We start from the raw sequence: 25571 nt of genomic DNA, 5'->3' as shown, positions 1-25571 counted from the left end.
CTGTAGCTATCTGTGTGGCCTACCATTCTCCAAAAACATAAGAAATTCAAGCAAGGATCACTAAAAGCACTTTAACTTGTATATAGTACCAAACTATTCAATTAAGATGTTAGGTGTAACTTACCTGGATCAGAGAAACTGGGGCCAAAATCACAAAGGTAACTAAACTTTTAATTTAATAAAAAGCAAGAAGAGCACACTCAAGGAATTCTGAAACTTCTCATTTGCCAGAAATATGAAGTGTTTCATGTATGTGTTACCATTAATTATGAAAAAAATTCAGAATATCATATAGAAATGGTCACTCACATTGCTGGAAGGGTTAACAGGAAATGGAGACACGTCTTTGACGTTGATTCGCTGAACATTTTCTATGAGCAGTCCAAAAAGTGGCAAATACATAGTGGCTATTCTTGCTTGATGGCTCTAAATAGAGTTCAACAGCTCATTAACAAATTGCAGATTTCATTTTAATTATCAAAGATTGTTTTTTAAAGCCACCTTTTCTTTACTATTTCAGTTAAAACGCAGAAAAAAAAGTTTTAAATGCATTCAATTTTACCTAAGACTAAACAGATCAAATTAATTTTTATATTAACTTGATTAATTCATGGTGTCTTCTGTTAAAATTTCATGGCTTCTCCCAAGCACAGATGTTTCCATGTTAAAAAAAGAGACCAGGAAAATTAAAAATCATTCAAAATTTACCACTATAACTTGTAGCTTAAACTTATTTTCTCAATAAGATATGACAAAAGGACAATCGCTGAATCCTAAGAGCTAATGCTTAATGAAAATAAGAGCTTTCAAACAGACTGGAAAATCTGATTACTGTATCTCTTACTGCAGTTAGAGATTATACCATACCAAAAGGTTATATACACATGTAATTATGCTAGAAAGGTGCTTTATGCTTTTATTTGATAAAAATATTGGGTTTTGCAGATTTTGATACAATTATCAGCTATATTTGTTTTCATCACAGACACAGTATGAACTGAAATAGCATGGCTATGAATTAATAGATTTTAGTCAAAGAAAAAAAAATTGTTCTGAAAGTGCACTTAATCTTTATATTTTGTGCTACTGAAACAGAAATACACTTACCCTGGAAGCATATCTATCATCAAAAGAATGCTTTATCATCAAATTCTTGAGCACACTAATTGCAATCTGCCGTATGTCTCTGAACTCTTGTAATGCATTTCCCACCTCTCTTAGAAGCAATCCCACTAAGAAGTGATTCTTACAGAACTCATCTGTTAATGAATAGTCAAGGTGAAGGTCTGGAAACAAAGTACAAGCCCTACATAAGGAATGGTTCCATTTAATTTAATTTATTAATCAACAGAAAGTTAAAAATGTTTTCAAGCTTATTGACAAAGATGATTCATATACACCTATCTAGGTTAATTATATAATGACACACTTACTGAACAATGACTAGGTATATTCAATCAATAGATACTAAAGAAATATAAACTTGGGGCTTTAAAAACAGTGTTGGTTTTTTTTCTTTTTCTTTTTTTTAAAATAAAATCCAGCATTCAAAAGTGTTCCTGCAAAATTCATCTGGACCAGTATCTTTCAGTTCCAAGTATTTACACAAGTATTTATGATGAATATAGACTGTTGAATCTGCTAACAATTGTGTTGCTAGTTAACTTGTATTTTCACAGGAATTACACCTAAAATTTGCAGTGGGTAGTAAAAGTGCTACTAGTGATGAACAGACTGCATTTGCACCACATGTGTCTAAATTAAAGAATTTCTTCTCTGTTTATAAGCATACAAATAGACAGAATCATATTTAAAAATTTTTTAAATGAATCTATGCAAATTATACCTGCATTGCAATAATTGTATATTAGTCAAATTTTCAGCTACATTCAATTAAAAAATCCTATATTTTCCAGAAATATTTACACATTCAGTGTTAGTTATATTAGAATTGGATTTAAAGAACATCTAACTTGAACATTTTTGCCTAAACCACTATAATACAATTTTATTTCATAAAATATATAATCTCTAGTAATAGCTGTAACTGTAAATCTACACTAAGCTATACATAGATATATATACCTCTACATAGATATTAAAAGATACACACACATAAAAATATGTATCAGACACAGCAAAGTCGAACTACTCCAGTTTAAAAATATTTTTTCAGGTAGTAAAAAAATCCTTCAACTAATTTGCATAGGAATATACCACATATAGTGTCATATACTTATTATAACATAGGTAAGTTTAAAATATCCACTGATGAGCTGTTCTCAAGAATTTCTCATATTTACTTTCTTTGTTCAACAGAAAAGTCAAAGACCGGATATTGATCTCAAAACATATTCATTTTCGGAAGAACTCTCCCAGTAAGGGAATCCATTAAATAGGAAAGAAACACAAACAGAAAAGCACAGACTTTCTACAGGCCTCCTTGTGCAATTATCATGAGAGCCAGTCACATGCCATCTAAGATCTCTTTTGTCTGGGACAGCAAAACAGAGCCAGAAACACTTGTGATAAAGGTCTTTTTCCCGGCTAAACTCCTAGTTCACCAGGGAGCAGCATTTTATACTGTTCTTCATTGTGCAGTCTGAAACACTATTTCTTCTAGTTTTGTTATTCCCTTATAAGCACTAAAACAATTCATAGGTCCTTTTCTATGGAAAGATTTATGCAATGTTATTATCTAACACACTCCTGAAGCTAAAAAATCCAAAGACAAACACACAAGCTCTATGCAGTTGTCCTACTCTTACTCTCAAATGCTGTTCTATCCCCTTAAGTGAAACTTCTAATTAGTTACGTCCAACTTTACTAAGCCAGCAGAGGTTACTGAAATAATATTTCAAGAGAGATTAATCTACCAGAATACCAATGTTAGGCAGGAACTCTCAGTAGTTTATTTTACTTGTAAAAGTACCTTCTTCATCTCTGCTATTCATGTTTACTTTGAACCAATGCTAGGAAGAATTTAATAATAACTTTACAGCTGCAAATACAATAGCTAACATACTATTTATTCTGGCGCAATGTTAGATGTACCAGGAACCCAGCCTGGCTAAACAGGGGACCCAAGACTGAGCTCCAGTGCGAAAAAAAGGATGTATACAAGAGATGTAGGCAAGAACAGGCTACAAAAGAGGCATATAGAAACACTGATCAGGAATGCAGGGACTGTGCCAGGAAAGCCAAAGCTCAGCTACTGTTGAAACTGGTAATGGACATCGATGGCGACAAGAGCACCTTCCACTACAACATTAGTAGTAAAAGGCTGAACAAGGAAAACGTGGGACTGTTGTTGACTGGGGAAGGTGATTTACCGACAGTGGACTCGGGTAAGGCTGAGGTACTCAATGCCCTTGTTGCCTCATTCACCACCATGGTCTCCCAGGTCTTTGAGTCTAGTGATAGGGTTCAAGGAAGGGAACTGCTAATAGTTAATGAGGATTGGGGTCAGGGATCTCCTGAGAGACTTTGAGCCACGCAAGTCAATGACACCAGCTGATGAGATGCTGAGAGAGCTGGCTAATGTCATTGCAAGGCTGTTCGCTATCACCTTGGAAAAGCCATAACGATCTGGGGTCTCCCATAATCAGGATCCACCAATGACTAAAGAAAGGCAAATGTTACACTCATGTTCTAAAAGAGCAAGAAGAATAATCCAGGCCTCACTTTGGTCCCTGGGAAAAATCACAGGGTAAGTCCTCTTGGAAGCCATTTCTCAGCACATGAAGGAAGAGAACATGACGGGGAATAGCCAGCAGATTTACCCAAGGTAAATCAGGCTCAACTAACCTCTTCTACAACAAACTCACTTGATCTGTAGATAAGGCCTGAGTAGCGAATGTCAACAGCATCATCGTATCCAAACTAGGACGTTATGGTCTAGGTGGGTAGTCAACTAAATGCATGAAAAAACTAGCTGGATCACTGGGCTCAAAGGCTGATGGGTAAGAGTTTGTATTCAGTCTGGAGACCAGTTACAAGAAGAGTTTCTCAAGGTGTATCCTAAGACCTATCCTACCAAGTATCTTTATCAATGACATGGAAGAGGAGATGGAGTACACTCACATCAAGTTTGTGGATGACACTAAACTGAGGGGACAGTCCACATGTTTAAGGGCAGGGCTGCATTTCAGAAGAACCTAGAAGGCCTAGAGAAATGGGCCAACAGAAACCTCATTAAATTCAGCAAGGACAAATGCAAAGTCCTGCACCTGGGATGAACCAACCCCCTGCAGCGGTAGGCTAGGGAATGGAATGACTGGCTGCGGGTCAGCTCTGCTGAAAATGACCTAGGAGTCCTAGTGGACAATAGTCAGCAAACAGGAGTCTGCAGTACCTTCTGGCAGCAATGAAAGCTAACAGCACACTGGGCTGTATCAACAGAAGCATAGCTAGTAGACTGGAAAGTGATTATTTCCCTTTACTTGGCATTTGTTAGACCACATCTGTAATACGACATCCAGTGTTGGGCCCTCTAGTTAGTTTGAGCAAGTTCAGGGGAGGACCAAGATGATTAGAAGGCTGGAGCACATAAACTATGAGGAGAAATTGAGGGAACAGAGCTTTTTCAGTCTGGAGAAGGGAAGGCCTGGGGCAACCTAATAGCAGCCTTCTAACACTTAAGGGAGGTCATCAAGGAGAGAGAGCTAGGCTCTTTACTGAGGTGCGCAGTAGAGAGGTAGTCATTATAATTTAAAGCACAAGCGATTGGCTGGATACAAGGAAAAGAAATTCTTCACAAGGATAAGCACTGGGACCTGCTGCTGTCCCAAATGAGTAGTTTCCCAGAGATGCTGTAGAATTTCCATCCTTGGAGGTTTTCAAGACCAGACTGGACAAAGCCCCGAGCAACCTCATCTGAATTCTGTGATGCCTTTGTTTTGGACCTGCTTTTGGTCCTGCTTTGTACCAGGACTGCAGACCTCCTGATGTACCTTCCAAACTGAATGATTCTATGGAAAAAAATTAAAAAGTACACCAAGCATCACACTCTGTACCTGCCCACAAGAGTGTTGCAGGGCTCTACAGCTAGTGAATTAAAAGCTAACTCATAAACAGAATCAAACCATAAGCAAAGGACGGAAGGGGGGCAAGAATCAAAGATTTAGTCTACCATATGTTTCAGTAACTAGATACTTTGCACAGATTACTCTGCTACCTAAACTACTCCTTTGATGTTAAGAGATTACAACTCTGGGATTCCATTTAATACTTTCAAAGTTTCCAAGATATCACAGACCTGCAGTTACACAGTCCATCTGTTTAACAATAAAAAGTTGACATACAAGAAATACAGCATACACTTCTGTAGGTGAATTACCTTGGTATCTCTGAATTCTGCCTTTTCCAAATGGCATTGGTAGATTCAAAGGTATGTAGTGTTCATGATTACAGACTACACGGAGAAATTCAAATTTGAATTCAAAGAGAGTCTGCAAAAATCATTTAAAAGTGTAAATAAAAGAAATGATGCAGTGATTTGAATAATATGTCAAAAATAGCTTTTTTATACAAACAGGTGGTTTCTCTCAGTCTTGCAGTGTGAGGGAGGCAGACTTGTGAAATTTTCACATGTCAGTATAAAATACTTTCAGCACAACTCATACGCAACAGCTAGATATAGTTCTATCTTCTGTTCTCATTTTCCAAAGCTAGTTAGGTTTGCTAGTGTCTTATACATTGATGTAAGAAAATTTTGGAATCACAGGAGAAATTCTTTGGACATCTAGTACATGCTATCCCCACTACTGTAAATGTACAGAAACCTATCAGGTATCAAAGATCCCAACTAATGGTGCCAACCTTGGACTTTCATTTTCTTGTTTGATATTTCTATTTGGTGTTACCCCTCTCATTTTCTAAATATACACACTATGGGGTGGTAAACGGGCACTTTGAAGATGGTAAGCAACATAGGAAAGAGTGGTTTGGTGGGAAAAGTGATTGAGGCACAGCATGGGTACTTCTAAGTATCATGCTTGAATGTAACTGGAAAGAAGTCTCAAGTCTTAATGCAGGACTCTATCCATATGCATTAGGAAGAGACAACTCCTAAAAACAGTTTAAGAAAAGAGTACCTTTGGATCTCCTGGGGCAAAGCAGCTGATGTAGTTATTAATTTGTTTGAAAACAAAACCTCTATCCATAAAGGTAAAACACCTCTGGGGGAAACAAACAAACAAACAAACAAAAGACAGTATGGGTTAGTATGGTCTCAGTGCTCACTAATTATACATCTCTGTTTTACAAGTTTATTTTCCAAACACATTACTGATATTTCATTCAGTCTGAATATAACCAAAAAAAAAAGCATACCACATATATGTTTACCAAATTTTCCCTTAGAGTCCAGAATATAAGCAAACCACAGCTAAAAAAGCAGACTGAAGGTAAATCGTCCAGCTCAACATAAGCAACATGTCACCAGCAGCTTTATCTACCATTTTATTTCCCCTCCTTTTTTCTCCCCATTGGATCTTATTGTTTGAAAAAGAAAAGATACTGAAAGCCTATCTACATAAAATAAATGCAAATAAAACACTATGCAGTGCATGCAGTTTTTGTAGGGTTGGAAGAAAACTAGATGATATATGAAAGAATAAACAAGAAAAGACAAAATAAAGTTTGGAGAAAATATAAATTCATAAAAATCAAACTTATGAATAGATAGGTCTTCTGATTACAGAAGATGCAAATTATACTCCAATACATTTTTACTTGGACATAGAATTGTACTTAAAAAGCATAACACATATTTAGTTTTATATGACTTGGCTTTAAAAATTCCTTAAAATACACAAAGAAACAATATTATTGAAAAAGTTACCCTAGTCCTTTGTGTACCTACTTTTATAAAGGCAGCAAGACTATGGTTTGCATTTTTTGAAGCCTCTGGATTGTCTCTGTACTTCTGAGTGATGTGTGGCATCAGCATATTAACAACTGTTTCAACTGCATGATGAAAGGAAGCGGAAAATCTCTGGTTTCGTAACAGCTAGAAGCACAAATTCAAATACACGTTTAACATGCTTTATAACATGAGAATACAAAAGAAAACTTATTTTAGATAAAATATAGATAATCTGTCAGGGAAGGAAGACAAAAAGCTTTCAAATTTTCTAATTTACAATAAAATTTTCTTTAAATACAAGCTTTTCCTGAACCTTTCTAGACTAAGGGGAAGAAAAAGAATGTTTGATTGAAAGAAAATATTATGACATGCATTAACTTCTATATTATTAAAATCCAAGCAAAGTACACTTTTTTTAATAACAAAAATATATACATAAAAGTTTGCAAGTTTAAAGCATTAGTATTTTTGGTATACTAAAATAAATTCATAACTAAAGTCAAGAGTAAACGGGAATTCTTTATTTTTTTCTATAATCCGTTCCAAAGCAGGCACCAGCTAGTTCATATGCATCAACTACATTGTCACACTTTTCTGTCATGGAAAGCAGAGATTTTTTGTTGCTTTGAAATGTGTTTTTAGAAATTCCTTTGATTTTTGCCACTGTGGAAATTCTCACCCATGCTTTTATCTTTCAAGAACTGTAGCTCTTGCTCATCAGTCACCTCAAATCTCATCTCTTCCAGCCTTCAGAATTACCAGAATCTTGTTTTCCATATACTTAAGGTTTCCTTGCTTTTAAGTAGCTTGCCAATTAGCTTATTCCTCCATGTTCAAGATTTCTTCTTTTTTACCACCATCTCTATTATCTTTATCAATGATTTTGAACATTCTGACCAATATTCGTCAGTAAGTTCTCTTCAGCTTTTTGCTGTTGTATAGCTTTCCTTTTATTTCTTGACATCTTATAGTCTTTCATAAACATTCTATCTTTTGTCTGAAGGAACTTAGTGACAGGTGGGTAAGGCTGAGAGAGAAACTGGCTATGACAAAAGCTGTTTTAACTACACAGTCACTATATCTTTTCTTTCTGTAAACTGCAAAATTAAAACATCAGACTGTTCTGGAATACTTTATTATTAAAATGCTTTTCTAAACTAAATTGAATGCAACATGCCTAGGGAGAGCAAATCACTGTCAAGGCCCTGCATAAATCAATGATTACAAAATTTGATGCAAAGTTCCCTTGTTTGAACTGTGCTCCAAAATCTCTAGTTCTATCTTAAAAAAAAAAAAAAAAAAAAAAAAAAGATTTCTAAACATTAAGGTTGAAAAGATCATTGTATAAATATCAACAGAATCTATTAATGCAAATAGCAACCAAAAATTCAAAACTATGTTGGAAGGTATGTCAGTTCGTGTCCTCCAATATTCCTGTAACTCAGTCTTTGTTAGACGGTAATTATGTATTTGTTTAAGATACCATAAAATTCTTGCTACAGAAGTAATTTTGCTGCATGTAGAAATGCACCATTTTGTAAGATTTCATAAGCAGGAAATATCTGACTACATGTTCCTTTTATTATTTTAGGCAACAAGAAAGAAAAGCTAGCAAAATAATTCATTTGACACTTAAGGGCCTTGTAAAGCAAGAAGTGATGCCTGGCAATGAGGATATTTGGAAACAAGAGGTAAGTTCTGCTCTTTTTCTTTTATGTCACAGGGAGATAACAATCAGGCAACAATACAACTCTGACAGTGTATATTTTTTTATGTCGAAAATGGAGAAAATAACAAATAAATCCATGATAAAATGTCATCTTAGTAGTTTTTAACTATGAACGCTGCTTCAAGTTATTGTGGAGGAATGAGAATGAACAGTAGTTCAAGGCAATATATAGCAAAGCACTAGAATTCAAAGATTAAGAGAATTTGTTCCCATTGTACTATTGGACAATTCATATTTGAGGGTTGCTTTTGGAGATGCTATTAAAAAACAAACAATATACTAACCTGAAATGGGTGAAATTCCTATAGAACAAGTATACTTAAAATAAAGAACACAAACAAGTTCAAGAATAAACAGATAGGAGAGAAGAATAGGACATAAAGAGGAACCAGAAAGGTATTTTCCAATACCAAGAGTATTTTTTTTTAATACAATTACTGCATGCTTCTATAAGAAGAGCCGTTAGTCCTAATTAACAATGTGGCACCATTTTGCTAGTTTCAATGTAACCTGCATAAGAAAAAAATTCTTGCATGAACCGTTTTCATCTTCGAAAAATATATAGCTTTAAACCTACTAAATCTATAAAAAAACCTCACTGTGCTTCCCTATCTTCTGTTTTTGAAATAGAAGGGAGACTCCTAAAAAGTTAAGAGTGCCATCAATATTTAGATCATATGTTTGTGGTTTATCTATTTTTTTCTGACAACTTAGAATCAAAAATAAAATGGAACTAGGAATTAGCTGAACCTTTGAAAGCAGTCACGCTGTTCCATGATCAATATTTGCTCAGCCCACTTCCTATAAAACACTTATCAGCAATCATCTTAACAGGTGGAACAAACATCTCTTAAAACAAAGCAATAGAACTTTTTGGCTAAATAATTTTGTAGGGCAGAAAGATTAAAGTGAACAGGACTTTTCAGAATTTATAAAAATCATAAAACCCTATGTAATAGATAAAACTTGGTGCAACAAGTTGTTGTAAAGTATCATTTAAAGAAAGGGTGAAATTTCATTATTTCTACACCAATCTTCAAGAAATATAAACGTACAATGAATTTTCTCCTGCCTACATCTTTTGTCTCTTTTTAATAAAAAAACTAAAATTACTTATAGCAACACTTAAAAATCGATCTCAGAAGATCACAGTTTGTAATTTATAGCATACTGTAAATAAAAAAAAATTATTCAGTTTTTCAAGTACATGAAATTTGAGGCCACTAGGTCTTACCTACTGGTTATTGCTATTAAAAAACAAAGTCAATGTCTTCTCTTTAGGTCTCCTAGACATCAAGGTGATGGGGTTCTTTTTTAGCAGTAATAATGGTCATGCCACCCAGCTCATGTACCCTTCGTATCATCATAACACCAGCTAATCAAACTCATAACAGGCACCTGCAACTGACACAATATTCCATTGCCAATTTTTTTCCCCTGAAAGGCGAATCTTGTTACATTGAATTTATTCTACGGATGCAGGTGCTAGTGCTCTCCAAATGCAATTTATTATTAAGATGACACAGGTCAGTAATGATTCATTAGCATTGAGATACAAGCCTTTTAAAGCAAATGACTCAGTATAGCACTCGTGGTGAAAAAAAAATTAGTAATAATGTGAAGGCTCAGCAATGGTACTATATCATACTGCGCAGGAGATGCTGATTATGGAAGAGGATGCTTAATCTTGGACACTGGCTGAGTCATTCTGAGAAGCTGTGTTTGTTTTTTGTTTGTTTACACAGACTCCTGCTTTAAAAAAAAAGATTATAATCTACTGTACTTATTTTATCCACCATCTGATCTTAATTTAAAAATGTAACTACTACTGTAAGGAAGTTATAATTAAATTAAGGAAATGGGTTTGCATGATAGCAAGTTAGTGGTTTCTTTGAAGTTTTTTTAAACAGTATGCTGTTTCCAAACTTGTGAGGATTTTTGTAGACTTTTTAAAATCAGGAAAAGACATATAAACTTCATTTAGCCAAGCAAAAACAGTGGTTTTTTTCAGAATATCACCTACCAAATACAATAGCAAAAACCCTCAAGATACACAAGTTCTACGAACACCATGCTTTGAAAGCCTTACCCAGATGGGCCATATTCTGTAATTGGAAAAATTTTATTTTTTCATAATGTTGAGAACTGTAGAATAAGAAGTACTGAGAGATCTGTCAGGAAAGTCACCAAAAAAGACTCTAAACCACAGGAAAAAATAGTCTTTCAGTATTAATAATAAAGTTTAGTTACTCTACATTTATCAAAGTTGTCAATATCATTTTTGAATAACACAATTTTAATTCAACTCCAGGAATCTGTAGAATATTTCACCTTTAAATAAGAATCAGAGGTTTTTCTCCTTTATCAGACTACACTTTTATTTCAATTTAATTAATGGTTGTAATAAATAAACTCAAAATAGAGTGTGGTGAAATAAGAGACACTCCATTTACAGACTGAACAGAGACCAAATCTTTTCTAAGCAACATCAAATCAATAATGGAAATGTAAGTCTATAGATCCTACTGTCTTTTCCAAAATTATCTGAACAGATACCACAAAAACAGAAAAAGAAGTGAAGAATGGAAGAAAATATACCTGAATATTTTTCTTACTCATTTGAATTAACAGCATTTGTATTGATCAGTGGTGGATAAGTCTTGTCTTGCTAGAAATTTTGAGGAAGCCCCAAACAGTTACTCTATGTTAGCTGATCAATTAACACCCAAGCAAGGGAGTTTGAGATCTTAAGTGCACTAAACATACAGCAAAGCCCTTGTGCACGTTTGTGTTCTAAAAAATCCAAACAAATAATAGCCCTCATAGTTACCTAGACAGTTTATTTTAAGAAGTCAACTATAAAGAAAGGCTTGCCCTCTTTCACATTTCAGAAGATACTTAAATCTGTAGTACTAGTAGCATGTCAAGGCCTGACTTCTCAGCAAACTACAGACCTGTTTCTAGATTAAATAGACTATAAATAGCTGGTGAAAGTTTATGTCACTGTGTGAGAATATATCAAGTCAGTTTTGTACAAAAGCATCCTTTCACCGAAAACAATTGTCTAACCTGTTTTTTTTTAAAAAAATCTCCCAATAAAGGTACAAGAATTTCATTGGAAGGAGTGTTCCAGGACTAGTGTCAAATTAAAAACTGAGTTTTTATTTTTAAAAAATATTTTTTGTTGTGATAGAAAGGAGATGACTGTCCTCTTCATGACATTTTAAGCAAAGAGAATTCCTTTTAGCCTTATGTATAAATACAACACAGCAGCTAGCATCTCATGACAGTACCAGCAAAAGTTTAAGGTTTTCTTAAATACAAAAATAACAGGATAAAGTCAGATATTCTTTATAGGTTTTAGCTGCTCATAGAAACTTAGGCAGAATAAAACATAGCTGGGCAAACTGGGGTGTGGTCAGGGGGTGGTCATACTTAAAACACATAATTGATCTTACTATTAAATGAGAAGAAGCCTTAACACACTGACTGATTATCTGGACAGCTGCTCTAACATTCCACAGGAATGGGAAACAATTATTTCATCGTGCATGTTAAATATTCTCCTCCTTATTTAATTCAGATGGTAAAACATGTGATTTTCTGCTATTTTTACAAAGAGTGCAATGTTAAAGCCTGACATCTTCATTGTATGACATATTTCAGTAGATGTCCCTTGGGACAAAACAGTAACGCATAGTTCAGCTTGAAATCCTTAAAGAAGCAACTTTTATGTTCTTCCTCTCTATTGTTATGACATCTCTCAAATTATGTATCAGTAATTAGTGCTAAAATGAGTCTAGCTGAATACTGTGGCAAGACATTTTTTATTTGCTGCTAGACAATATTCAGTGTGGTGAAATGATTTAATTCTTTTAACTGAAAGTAAACCAGTAACATGAACACTTTTTTTTTTTTTTTTTAAACATACTTACTAAGAACAAGTGATGGTTAGTAGGATCTGGATTTCAAGAGAGTTACTTTGGGGAATGACTACTGATGAAAAATTCATTTGACTAATTATCATATGCAATTCACATGCTTCTTAAAAATAAAAAAATCAATGAATAATTTCTTAAAAAAAAAACCCAAAAAACTATCAATATAGAAAAGTCCAGACACTTAGAGTAAGTTGCACTGAGACTCGGACTCTACTGATCATACCACAGCAGAACAATATTAAGCATAGCACTCTAAAACATTTTTTCCTGATCATTGTTCAATCCACTATTTTTCCCCATGCACTTCAGACTCCCAGTTATGTTCTAAACACACAGTGAAAATACTGATAAGGATTTCAGATCACCTGACTTACTCCTTGGTTTGTTACTGAGCTGGGAGTATTTTGTGTGCTTGAAACTCTACTTCTAAGAATTGCTTCAGAGCAGGAGTAAGTAAACTAAAAGCTCCCACTCACATAAGAAAGAAAAATATGGTCTGGTTCTAAAATACTAGTATTCCCCCCCTCCAGCATAGGAAATAACAGAGAATTAAATTTTGATACTTCTTATTGCACACAGAAAGACTGCAAAATGTGTTACTCGTTTTTCTCAGAGTCACTTAATATCACAGCCAAAGAGCTGCTCAGGAAAAATAGCATGTATTTTTGGATATCTAAATCAAAGGCCACATTACTGATTGTTGCTTCCAGCTTCACTGCACCATAAGTATGAAGAAATCTTACTATAAGGGTCCGATGATTTGTATAGGCTGCTCTACTGCACAGATTTTAATGGGTTGCTATCCTTTTATAATAGTGTTCTATCTAGCCCTGTGGATTTTTCTAATATTTCACCTTTTTTCTTCCGCTGCTTTGCTTTCCCTCATTTTCTTATAAATAAAGTTATTAAATATAAATCATTATGTATATAATTCTTTCTTCTAATTTTCTTACACGCAATAAAAACACGCTGTTGGAGAAAGAAGACATTGTGCAAATTCTTTTTTTTTTTTTTTCAAAAGTGAACATACCTTCACTTTAGAGTTTTCTATCAGATGCTGAGCCATTGATTTTATCAGAACTTCAAAGAAAAACCACGAATACTGCAGAGGAAAAAAAAATTCTGTAAAATCCCCACATGCATTCAACGACTATTTCAATACAGTTAGTGCATATTCTTCAGTTCTGACTGAATATGAACACACATGAAAAAGCCTATTTCAATATATACCTTAAGCAGCTTGTTGCTTGTAAGGAAGTCAGCAGATGGCTTTAGAATCGTGGTCATGGACTTGGTCAATTCTTCATGTACAGTCTTATATTCAGAAACGATATAAGGTTCAGCTTTATAAGCATACTTGGGGAGGAAAAATAGAACATAATTTGTGATTATGACATAAGATGAAGTTATACAGATGCAACTCAGTTTAAATATACTGTTTTTAGAGAAATTAAAAAAAAGAAAAAGAAAAAATTGTTTACTTTTGCCTACCTTGACATAAGACCTCAGGTAGCTATCCAAGCCTTCTTCATGACACTGAGCCACAATATGGATAATAACCCTAAATAAGAGTCAGAAACCAAAACCAGGTAAGTAAGTAGAAGAAGGGTATGGTTGCTATAGCAAAAATGTTATTCAGTTACAGTGATCATTTCAATTCCAGAAAGCACTTAAAATTCTTTACCTTGTCACATTGACCGCAACTTCCTCTTGAGTAGCTCTAGTGAGAACTCTAAATAACTGGTTCAGAACAGTTGGCAGGAAAGCTATCATTACATGGCCTTCCATAGCATGAAGGCTCTAAAAGAAAGAAGCAGTAGTACTGTCACTCCCTTGAAACAATGGCATTTAAATCACAAATTCTGAAACAATAAGATTTACTACAAGTTTTTTTCCAAAAAAAAAATGCTGCTTGCTTTTTTTGCCGTTAGTTATCTCAAATACAATTGCATAAAAGGCAATTGAGAATAGTTTTCAATAAAAATGTTTAGTAAATATTTTCTATATTTAGGTCATTTAAGGCATAAAAATTAGGTTTCGTTACACAGATTTTAGAAAATAGTTATTTTTGTACTTTTCTGTTGCCATGCATACTAGGTCACATTTCAATGAAAAGAACATCTGTATACCACAAGTTGACAAACTGACAGTTTGGTATACTTACTTCATCCATGAATGTAGGCATTTATCAAATGGAAGATCCACAAAAAACAGATTGCTTACCTGTGATAACTGCAATATTAATAATACTCAACCACAAAACAACCAACTAATACATTAAAAAAAGAATGGGGTATATTAAACTATACTAACTACCTAACACTTGGAATTAGAGACAGTTAATTACTAGTAGCTCAGCTCCTTCAACATAGATTGTCCACCTTCATATTCAGTGGATTCTGAAGTACCACTGTACTTCTTGAGCAAAGAGACTTTTTCTGCAGTACCTATAGGAAAGGTATCACCTGGAATTTCTTTGCATTCCACCACATGCAAAAGGTGTTACAGGCATAGGCAGTACACGCCATTTGATTCTCCATTTTTTTATGCCACAAAAACCCCTGGAGCTAAAGGGAGTTTGAAGAAAGAAAAAAAGAAAAAAGCATGTTTGCTGGATGTGTCTACAGACAACACATTTAACCATTCCAGTTTGTGTTAAGTATATGTCTTTTCTTTGAATGTCTGCCTTTATGAACATTCACACTATCTGGGACTTCAAACAGCCTTTCCTCCTACATGCTCTCAGGGTGTGGTTTTTTTTTTTTTTTTTTTTTTTTTTTTTTTTTTTTTGCGTAAACAGCAACTATACTCTACTGCATCTACCGCCTCTAATATCAGAGTATTGGGCAAACATGCAAATGGAACTCCAAGTCATGGCTTTGTCCAGGATGCAGACATTTTTGGTAAAGGGACTACCTGAGTTAGGACTGTGCCAGAAATGGGCTTGTAACAAGTTCTGATGCCTCTAAGCATTCAATTACACTAAGACTACCAGAAATAGCTGTGCCCTTTGATCTCTCAGGCAGCAAAATACAGGCAATTACCTCAACTTATGAACTGCTAAGAAATGTTTGCCTCATGAAACATGAAAGAAAGCATCCCAACTTCTTGACTCAGGTGAGTTTCAGAAAAAATTTAATTAGAAATATCAGATGGTGCTTATACAAAATCCTGTTAGGGAGGGGAAGAAGAGACAGAATACAGAATGGGAAAGTAGCTGATCCCTGTGAGGAACTGTAACCAGGGAACTGAGATGTTGATTTTTGAAGAATTTTTAACTCACAGCCTGGCTAAGTCTGGCACAGGTAGGTATCGGCTAACACATGAAAGGCGAATTCTCGGTATGTAGAAGTAAAAAGTATTTGAGTCCCTGGTAAGCTTAGCTAAACAGGAATTTGGCTGACTGGAAATGAGACTAGTAATAATTTGTCTTTGACACAGAGGGTGGCATTTGTCTCCTATTGCCTTAAAGTGAGGCAATAAAGCCAATAGGATGTTTTAATCTATTGGCATGGAACATGTTCATACTGTGCGATGAAAGTGTTATGTTTACCGACAAGCAGGATTTTTAAAAATGCACTCTGTGGTTGCATTATTCTGACCCAGGGATTTTGACAAGATATACGGACATGTCACTGAACCTGAAGATATTGTAATGTGGAACTGATATAAACATAAATAAAGTAAGTGTCTACAGAAAGGAATAAGGGAGGTATACGTGTTAGAGTACATATGAACATACATGACGGAAACAAATTATGTGATTCAGGAGTGATATGAGCAACTGTTCTTTCAAGCTATCCCCAAAATGATACTTTAACATCTGATGGTCATACTGTTCTACCAGGCTAACAAGAGTTGTTACTACGATGGCTTCAATTCTAGCAAAGTGTTAGATTTGATGGTGAGCAGGTAGCAAGGTAAGTGTGAGATTGCCATGTTAGTCCCAGGAAGAGAATTTGTGATTGAATCAGAGTTAAGTGCAGCCCTGATAAACATGAGAAACAAGTGGTGGGATTTCTCAAAGCACTCTAAAATCCAGTGAATGAAATGGGTCCCAAACTGACTGAGGGTTGCTTATAATTTCAGTTTCTGAGCTAAGTATCAGTCAACTGTCCACATAAAGTGCAGGGCTGTTCCATTCCTCACAATGTGAACAGCCACTGCTAGTAAGACTGATAAAGAGATTCTGCCTACTGTGCAAACTGGAAGGATTTTTAATAGTAGTGATTCAGACTTGCCATGGATGCAGAAATTTTAGTAGTAGTGATTCCTTTCATGTAACACATGACTGTTTCCCATTGCCAGATCAACTGCTTTATATTTCAGGCCTAGCAACAGTAAATTCTGGTTTTGCGCTTGAACTTATCAATAAAAGACATACAGCTTCCTCAAGCCCAATACAGGCAACTATTCTCCCCTTCCTCTTGATACCAGAAAACATGTGCCACTTTCTCTGACCCACAAAGTAACAGGAAGGCTATTCGCCTTCAAAAAAAAATGATGGAAATGATGCTGAAAGTTGTAAAGAACTTGAATTAGCCACAGGTCAGACTCTAAGAGCCCTAATTTGTGATGACAGATACTTCGCACATACTAACTTTCTTATATGGAGAAAAACGAGAGGCTAAGTTCAATGATGAAGGCTCAGTCTCCTAAATCATTTCAAAAGCATGAGCAGAGGGACAAGAAGGCAAAGTACACCAATGAGAAAAAATGCTCTTTATGCCTAGACTTATGAAAAGCTGGGTGATTCCTTTGTTGCTATTTTGATAGAACACAGGAAGAAATTGAGTACTGACAACTATTAAGTCAGAAAAGTGCAAACGATAGGAACTGACAGGTAAAGAAGTTCCCTCCTTCAAACGGAAATCTCAGACAGGACCTGTAGGACAAGACTGCTGTTTCCCAGAAAAATTACTTGGGGAAGGATGGCATATTGCCTTTGGCCTCAAGATGAAACACTCTGAACAAGTAGATCTTTTCCTCTTGTGTCTCTAATGGAGAGACTGCTTCAGGACAGGAACCACATACACACAGTAAGAAAGACTCAGTACTTTGAAAAGCATCAGAATGCCAGAGGATGTACCAGCACGGTATCAGGGAGGAATGCTGCACATAAGCTGTCTCTAACTTAGCAGGAGCCTTTTGATTCTGCAGAGAGTATGCTTTTAAGGCCCAAACACTACAAGGCTTAGTGCTAATGCCATCTAATTGGGAACTACTTGGTGCAATTACTGCAGCAGAGATGTGGATGGGTCCACATCTAAAAACATCAAGGAATTCAAAACAGATATTTGAAATGGGAAACCCAGAGAAATGTCATCGTATCAAAACAGGAGCATCAGCAACAGAAACCTAAGCAAAAGGAATCTCCAGTGACTCATAAGCAGTCATGTGCGATGATGAAATTCAGCTACAAAGCTATTTTTTTTTGTACTGAAGAGGATCACAGAAGCCTTGGGGAATGGAAGATGACTTAGAACCTTGTTCTGACATAACAAAGATCAGAAAGCAAGTCCAGTTCAAATGTACACCACATTCAATACTTAAGTTCTGACTTGAATGTCCTGAGTAGACAGTCTGTTTTTATGAATTGATGGTATAGAATTATATCAATAAACTCTGTTGTGCCTAAGAAAATCATGAGTTACTTGTAATACCTTATATGGATTTTAAGGTGACTGAATCTTGGCTTCTATATTAAAAGTCTGGCCTACTTGGCTAAGATAACATTACCGTGGCAACCATGCACTCCAATCTTGAGAGAAAATTGTAGACATGACAGTGATGTGATGTCCTAAGCGAAATCTACGTTACTGACACTGTAATACTTCAACAAGCAATATATTACCAGTCAACAGCCATCATTCCTCACCATTACTGTGTGCAGTTTGATTTGTTAATTTGATACACTTGGCCATTAGTGTACTGAAATCATCGCCAATAAGGCTGACCAATACTGTCTCATTATTTCCTCATGCTGTTTTGCTTCTATCATGCTGTCTTTTTATATTTCCATTGTAAAATATTCAGGGAGGGACCACATTGTTCTTGTTATAGTGTATATTCCATAAATGAGACCTAGACAATAGCTGAAGCTCCTATGTTTTACAAAAGTATAAATAAATAATAAAATTTGTTACTAACTGCCATTTTATACCTTAAGATATTTTACAAGATCAGTTGCCAGTGCACGAGCTCCAGACTCTGTTTTCTGACAGTATTGAAAAAAATTATGCAAGTGCTGGTCCTATCAAAGACAAAAAGAATCACAAATTAAACAGTATCTAACATTTCCACCCATAATCCAAAACAGAACACATACAATATAGGAGAAAATGTGTATGTGTGTATATATATCCGATTTTCGAAAAAAATTGAAGTGTGCCACTCTGAAGAATAATTTAATCTAAAAGTAACATTGATTCTTATTGCCCATATGAAAAATTTCTAGTGATTTTGAAAATTCATTATACAAAAATCACCTATATTCTTTCACATCAACTGACATTCAGAAAATAGGATACATTCATTGGTTATCGCCATTGATCATGTGATGTGTATTATGAGCAACTACAACAGGACCCAGTGTTTTGCAGACATGCCATTGAACAGCTTTCAGACAACTATGATCGCCCATCTAACAGGAAGGAAGGTTCGGACTGGAATGGATGACAATATTAGACAAAAGGCTCACATTTGGAAAAGCTTTAATGTCAGATCTGTTACTTTTTTTCTGATGTGAAAGATGCATACCATGCACAGTGCCCAAGAGACAAAACGTAAGATAGCAGCACATTAATGAGTGGGAGTTCATGAATCTTCCCCCAAAATTGTATGTACGTGTTATAAACATACATTATTCCTAAAATTTATTCTCATTTCATTTGTTTCGTAACTTACCTGAGTATACACTGTTGACACCAGATGAGTGGATATTTTTAACAGTTGTTTGCCTCCATCTACCCATTTAATTTCAGGACCAGAATGCTGCATGCACACACACAGGAAAAGCAAAGTAATGTAGCTGAACATATGAATAAAATAGTGCTTTGTTTATAGTACCAGAAACAATGCTTTTTGTTTTGTTTAGTTAACAGGCTGAGGAAATGTGTGCAATGTATAAAAAGTCTAGCACTACTAAAAGCATTTAGGAAGCTTAAAAGCGACCAGTAATAGAACTGATAGTTCTACAGCTTATCATCTTGGTCCTACTCTCCTAACCACAGGCATGAGCAGAGATGAATAGCCATGGTAAGAGTCTTGAAAAATAATTATAGTTACAATATGAAAAGATTAAAGATGTGAAGGAGATGATAGATGACAAGCTTACAGTGGAGTTTTTTTTTGTTTTGTTTTGTTTTTTTAAAAGGGAGGTGGAGCACGAGGAGAGCAGTAACGCCAGCTGTTGATTTAGGCCTCTTTCTCCAAAATGAGTTAATTTTTTCTCCACATTTCATCCTCTTAGTCAAATCCCCTATCACATTTTACATTTTCTATCCTCCTTGGTATCATTTTTATTAATATAATTTTTCAAACTTTCTGCTTTCAAAAATAGAGCCATCATTTTACTAGCTCTAGGTGAAGTATAAAGATCATAAAAATCTAGATGCAAGAATAAGACTTTTTCAGGAATACAGGGCTTACTGAGGGAAGACAGCATGAAATGCTAAAAAAAAGTTCAGTGAAGGACTTAAGATAATTTGCATGTCTTCTTAAATTGAAAATAGCTGAATATATTTTAAAAATTGGTTATAACATCTAGCTAGTGATTTTCACAAAAACTGAAGCAGGAACACTTCCTTAATACATCAGGTATGTAATAACAGAAATTACTACTTAACAGATTAAATGAAAAGCTGTATTAGGGCAGTTGATTCAAACTCTTGTAAATGTTGGAGTTCAATCATAAGTTTTGTCTCCAATGTGTGTTTGGATTTTGGGTCCTCTAAATCAGTTGAATAACTTCAGCAAAGCATTCCATTTCAAGGATACAAGAAAATTTTTCCACTAGAAAAGTAGTGGCTTAGAATTTTTGTCAGAACTGGGAAATTACAGTTGTCCCTCCTCTTCATATCTTTTTTTTTTTTTGAAAGATTAGATCAATTTTATATAACATACCTTTCCAGTCCCCACTTCTTGATAACTAAGGTAGCCTGATGGAAGATTAGCTGACACTGGGATGTGTTGCTCATTTGTCACCACTCTTCCATCCTTTATTAGTGGAAGCCAAGAAAAGCCAACTATGAAACATAAGAAGAAAGTCGTTTTAAGTATATTTTGACTCTTAATGTAAACTCACATGAGAGTCTTCCTGTACACTTCTGATAAGCAATTCATAAACCAGAAAGTGCTATTGTAAGGGCCAAACACAATTTGAACACACACAATTACCAATACTTAAAAAGGCAAATAAATTGTCTCTGCAAGCTTAAAAGCATTTTATGGATCAATTCAACAGAATCCCAGGTTACCAGATAAACATACTTTATAAAATCTCCCCAAAAGTTCCTGCAAGCAAAGTATTAGGAGACAAACCTTGCGTTTCCACAACATCTTTCTTCTTTGTACTCCCTTTGCTTGAATTATCACAGCTGACATGGTAGAAGGTGAACAACAAGTGATGTTTTTCATGTAACTGAGTTGGCAATTCTATTTTAATCTGAAACGCAAAGAATCAGGGTCTTTGTCTTCAGTTAGAACACTGACAAAACATACTGGTTGCATAGAAACCAGATGTTCCTTAAGTCAGTCTATGTCACTTCAAGCAAAATTTAAGAATAACTCATACAAAGTTGAGAAAAATTTACTTATAGAGAAAAAAGGGTCTGACCACTCAAGTAATCATCAACAACTTTACAGTCTTCAAATCTTTTCTAGTATTTTTGAAACTGAGAAAATATTTAACACAGTAAAATTGATCTCACAAAGGTAGCTTACCTCATCATAAAACTCTGGATTTTGGTGGTGATGCAAAACAGCAGCAAATGCACTTCTAGTAAATACTGGTCCACCTGGCCTACCATAGATGCACTAATAACAGGAAAAAAGAAAAACAAAAGACTATGATCCTTATTCACTTTCAGCTTAGAATCTGTTTCACTTATAATTTTAAATATTTTAACTTGTGTTACATGCTTAAATAAGAATGAATTTTTTGTAATGCCATTTGTGTAGATCAAAGACACAGTGACTTTCAAAAACATCACAGATTTAACATGGATATAAACAGTGACTAAAAACTAAAATTGCTGAGTAAACTATTCATCTTCTTTCGATTGTGGAATTTACATAAGTGCACTGTATTAAAAAGCAAATTAACTAATTATAGAGATGTTGACAAGATGAAGAATTGGCACATCCACAGTATGGTTGAAAAACTGACAGCTTCTTTGAGAAATAATGCCTAGTGAAAGTGAGTAAGAGACTTCAGAGAGGTGTCTAGAAGCTACCTTTGTCTGTGTTGCCCTTATACTCTAAATATCACTAGAACTAGGATGTCTTGCTTTTAATTCCCAACATGCTAAAAGCAATCCCCCCCCCCCCCCCCCGCCACACACACACACAAAACCCCTAAAACAAAACAAAATTTGAACCAGGGACAACATTAGAAACAATATCTGGTTCCTTTGCACAGGCAGAAGATTACATGACCAGTAATCTGTTTGTTCTTGTGCAGTAGAGTTGACACTGTGATTTCCCCTCAGGATTCCTATACATTTTTCTGCTTCTATTCTTTCTGGCACCTTTACTTCCATTTCATCATGGTAGGTCAGAAACAAGTATAGAGCTTGGCTCTGCGGCTGATCTAAAGCTTTATTGTTTTAATTTCTTAAGAATTCTTCCTTTGGAGTAGACATAAGCCATCTTTGCAAGAAGCTTATTCTTGGAATTTTTATTCATGTAAAGAAAGGAATTACTCTGAGGGTTCTTTAGTAATCTTTTATTTTAAGAACAAGCAAGTCATTTGAAAGTTACTCCTGCACCAAATGAGAAGGAATAACAGAAAGCTGCTATCCCAAACCAGATAAATTAATCATGTATTACCATGCTACTTAGCAAATTATTCACTGTTTTCTTTAACCAGTCACCAAAATCAAAGACTAACCTTTAAAGGCAGGGAATCCTCTTCATCAGAATCCTTGAACTCAATGCATACTGCAATATTTCTAGCCTAAAGCAGTTTTTAGAAACAAAAACCCAAACACTTAATTAGAATGATTATCACAGAAATAGAATGTGCAATCAATCTTAACCAAATTGAAGAGAAGAATGTACTGTTCTCCTATACTCACCTTTGCAAATGACTTCTGACTGTCATATTTCAAGTGCTTTGGATAAACATAAAGATGATTGTTGTAGATGGTGAAAGGCTGAGTATGTTTTGGTATACAGGGAACAAATTCCTCTATTTCAAACGTTATTAGTGTCTTGGTGCTGTTTTCAAATTGTTTCATGGGAATGTATGATGAGTTAACATAATCTGAAAATATATTAAAAAACAATAAAAAACTGAAGACAAAAAGCTTGTATGTCTATTTAACATTGTTTATTCATACTTACTTGGAAAATCTGGTGACACGTTATCAATTGTAACATCCAGATTTCCTAAAATAACAGGAAGTTTGGCCATCTTTTCAGGTCTATAGGAAGGAAAAAATCCAAAAGTCAGGCTAAATGCAAATCTATCAAAAATGCCAGAGAGATAATAGGAAACAGAAGCAAAAGTAATATCCTGAATTAGGATTGTGAGAGGAAAGGTGGTTTGGGGGTGGATAACTGATCTGGTCTGGCTTTTTTGCAAGATTCAGAGTTTTCTCTTCTTTTAAATTCCAATGAAAATAGAACTAGGTAAGGCTTTATTCACAAGTGTGAAAGAAGTTAAGAAAATAAATAATGTTTTTCTTTCTTTAAATCAAAACGAAAAATTTTATTAAAGATAAGTTTTGTTTGTCTTATAGTAACTCAGGACCTCTTGCAACATGGAGAGGAGCTATAATCAAGATTTTTACATCTTGGAGGCCTGTAACAGGGTAAACTTGGGGAAAAGGGTGGAAGGGAGAGAGAAATCAGTAAGTTAATAAAGCATGCATTCCACACAGAGTAACCTTTTTCCTACCTCCTCCTTTTTCTAAAACACTAACCCATCCTGCAATTATCTACTACTAACCAGCCAACTATGAAATTTCTTAGGCAGTTTTCATGTAGCTGATTCAGAAATGATTTAAAGTAGGAGTATCTTCCACGTTAAAACACCAGTGTAGAAACCTTTATTAGTAAATGCAGTCAACAGCATCTTCTTTACTTTAATTATTGCACATGGAGCAGCTGCAAAATTTTCCAAAAACACTATCCCTGTGCTGTGAACCAAACAACTTGCTTCTGGTCAGAGTCTGGATTCTAACTCCAGTATCTTAGCCTTAGACATTACAATCACTTTCTTGTTAAAATCCCTGTGAAATACTGTATGCAATTCCACAAACAGGATGCTGAAATAACCAAAAGCATCTTCTTAATTCATAAAGTGATAAGGCAGGCTAATTTACTGTATTAGTTTCAGATTCAATAATATTGTTTATGGCAAGGAGTATCAGTACATAGCAAATTCAATGCTATATGAACCTCAATGAATCTTTAAGTAGTGTGCTGAAACAGAAACAATATATTACAAACCTCACCTCCTTATTAAATTTGGTAAGCAAGAATGAAATAAAGAAGCTACACATAAAGCCTTGTGAGATTTGCAATGAGCAATTGTTAAAATTAACAGAACTCCAGGTAAATGTCATATATCAGAAGCAGGAGTGCCTTTAAGCACGAGCAAAGACTGCTCTAATATATCATACCCTATTTATAAGAAAGGGGATTAAAACATAAAATATTGTAGTTTATTTAATATGGTCATATGCCAGTAGGAGATTATTAAGCTTTGCACACAAAATGATGCAGTCTTTAGGAATACTTAATACAAAAGGATGACTGAAATCCTGTTATTTAGACTTCCTGAGCCACATGCACCACCAAGGAAGCTGGACTGGATACTGACAGAAATACTTGAATACCTTTCTGTGAGAGTTAGTATGAATGTATTATTTATGCTCATAGTTCTTTTCCTTCAAGAACTAGAACAGCGTATATATAACTGCTAACACGGAGCTAATTCAGGATACGATGCTTACTACACAGCTTTGACATGGTGTTCAGTCATGCTTGTAGCTCCCTGTAACGGAATACTGTAATGGAAAGATCTGTAGCTTGTATGAGGACCTTAAGTATAGGTGTACAACTGCAAATTTCAAGTGAAAATATATGAATACATCAAAAGATTAGATGTTGCAGTTGAAGATTATAAAAAAAGATGAACTTCTAAAGTGAAGAAATTAAACTTACTTCCTGAAGTCTGCTAACAACTTCAGCATGTCTTCGTTTGAAAGTTTATTACTGTCTTGTCTGAAGAGAGGAGAAAATCTTGCATTTTTGTCCAGTGTTCCTGAGGCATCTTTAAACAATGTCCTGAAAGTCAAAATCTTGCTTTCAACTGAGTTTCACGTAAGGTTTAGAACGTACTGTACCATCCTTCATATTAAACAGTTAATATTCCTTTCATTGCAGGTGAGTTTTGGCATATAAATAGCTCAGTCTAACAAATAAAATGTGAATCATATCATTCTTAATAAAAATAAAAAAGATACCTTGACAATGAAAAAAATAGGCAATATTCACAAAATTTGAGCAATAATATAATGAATTCTTATAACTATTTCTCCTACTACAGAACTGAGGTTTAAATCTTGCTTGTCAGAAATCTATGGTTAATTTAAAGTAAAATGGGAAATAATCTAAATAGCACATTAAGTTTTAAAAGAAGTGAGATGCAGAAGACTGTGTTAAAACAACAGTAAAGAAAAAGTACAGATTGACAAAATCCGTCCTTACCTAGCTGCCCAGGCAAAAGGCATTCTATATTGACCTAATCTCTGGCATGCCTGCTTAGCATTCTTCAAAACTTTCTGTGCAACCTGCACGGGAT

The 25571-nt window shown here is 34.9% G+C and overlaps 1 protein-coding gene across 6 annotated transcripts in view; it reads right to left on the bottom strand.

The window, feature by feature from the left end:
- DOCK9 (dedicator of cytokinesis 9) overlaps positions 1-25571 on the bottom strand; it is a 143681-nt gene that overhangs the window by 41543 nt on the left and 76567 nt on the right. For all 6 annotated transcript variants that reach the window (XM_064504455.1, XM_064504461.1, XM_064504469.1 and 3 more), the window contains exons 14-32: positions 25478-25560; positions 24932-25054; positions 23105-23184; positions 22837-23024; positions 22650-22715; positions 21482-21574; positions 21080-21203; positions 20663-20784; positions 19445-19531; positions 18702-18791; positions 14223-14338; positions 14030-14099; positions 13769-13894; positions 13569-13640; positions 6866-7012; positions 6096-6179; positions 5339-5450; positions 1108-1286; positions 310-426 (exon numbers count right to left, since the gene is read on the bottom strand). In XM_064504455.1, coding sequence (XP_064360525.1) covers positions 310-426; positions 1108-1286; positions 5339-5450; positions 6096-6179; positions 6866-7012; positions 13569-13640; positions 13769-13894; positions 14030-14099; positions 14223-14338; positions 18702-18791; positions 19445-19531; positions 20663-20784; positions 21080-21203; positions 21482-21574; positions 22650-22715; positions 22837-23024; positions 23105-23184; positions 24932-25054; positions 25478-25560 — 2079 coding nt within the window. The remainder of the gene's footprint in view (positions 1-309; positions 427-1107; positions 1287-5338; positions 5451-6095; positions 6180-6865; positions 7013-13568; positions 13641-13768; positions 13895-14029; positions 14100-14222; positions 14339-18701; positions 18792-19444; positions 19532-20662; positions 20785-21079; positions 21204-21481; positions 21575-22649; positions 22716-22836; positions 23025-23104; positions 23185-24931; positions 25055-25477; positions 25561-25571) is intronic.

The sequence above is a fragment of the Dromaius novaehollandiae genome, chromosome 1 (genome assembly GCF_036370855.1).
Source record: "Dromaius novaehollandiae isolate bDroNov1 chromosome 1, bDroNov1.hap1, whole genome shotgun sequence".
Lineage (NCBI taxonomy): Eukaryota > Metazoa > Chordata > Aves > Casuariiformes > Dromaiidae > Dromaius > Dromaius novaehollandiae.
This window is presented reverse-complemented; position numbering and strand designations above follow the sequence as displayed.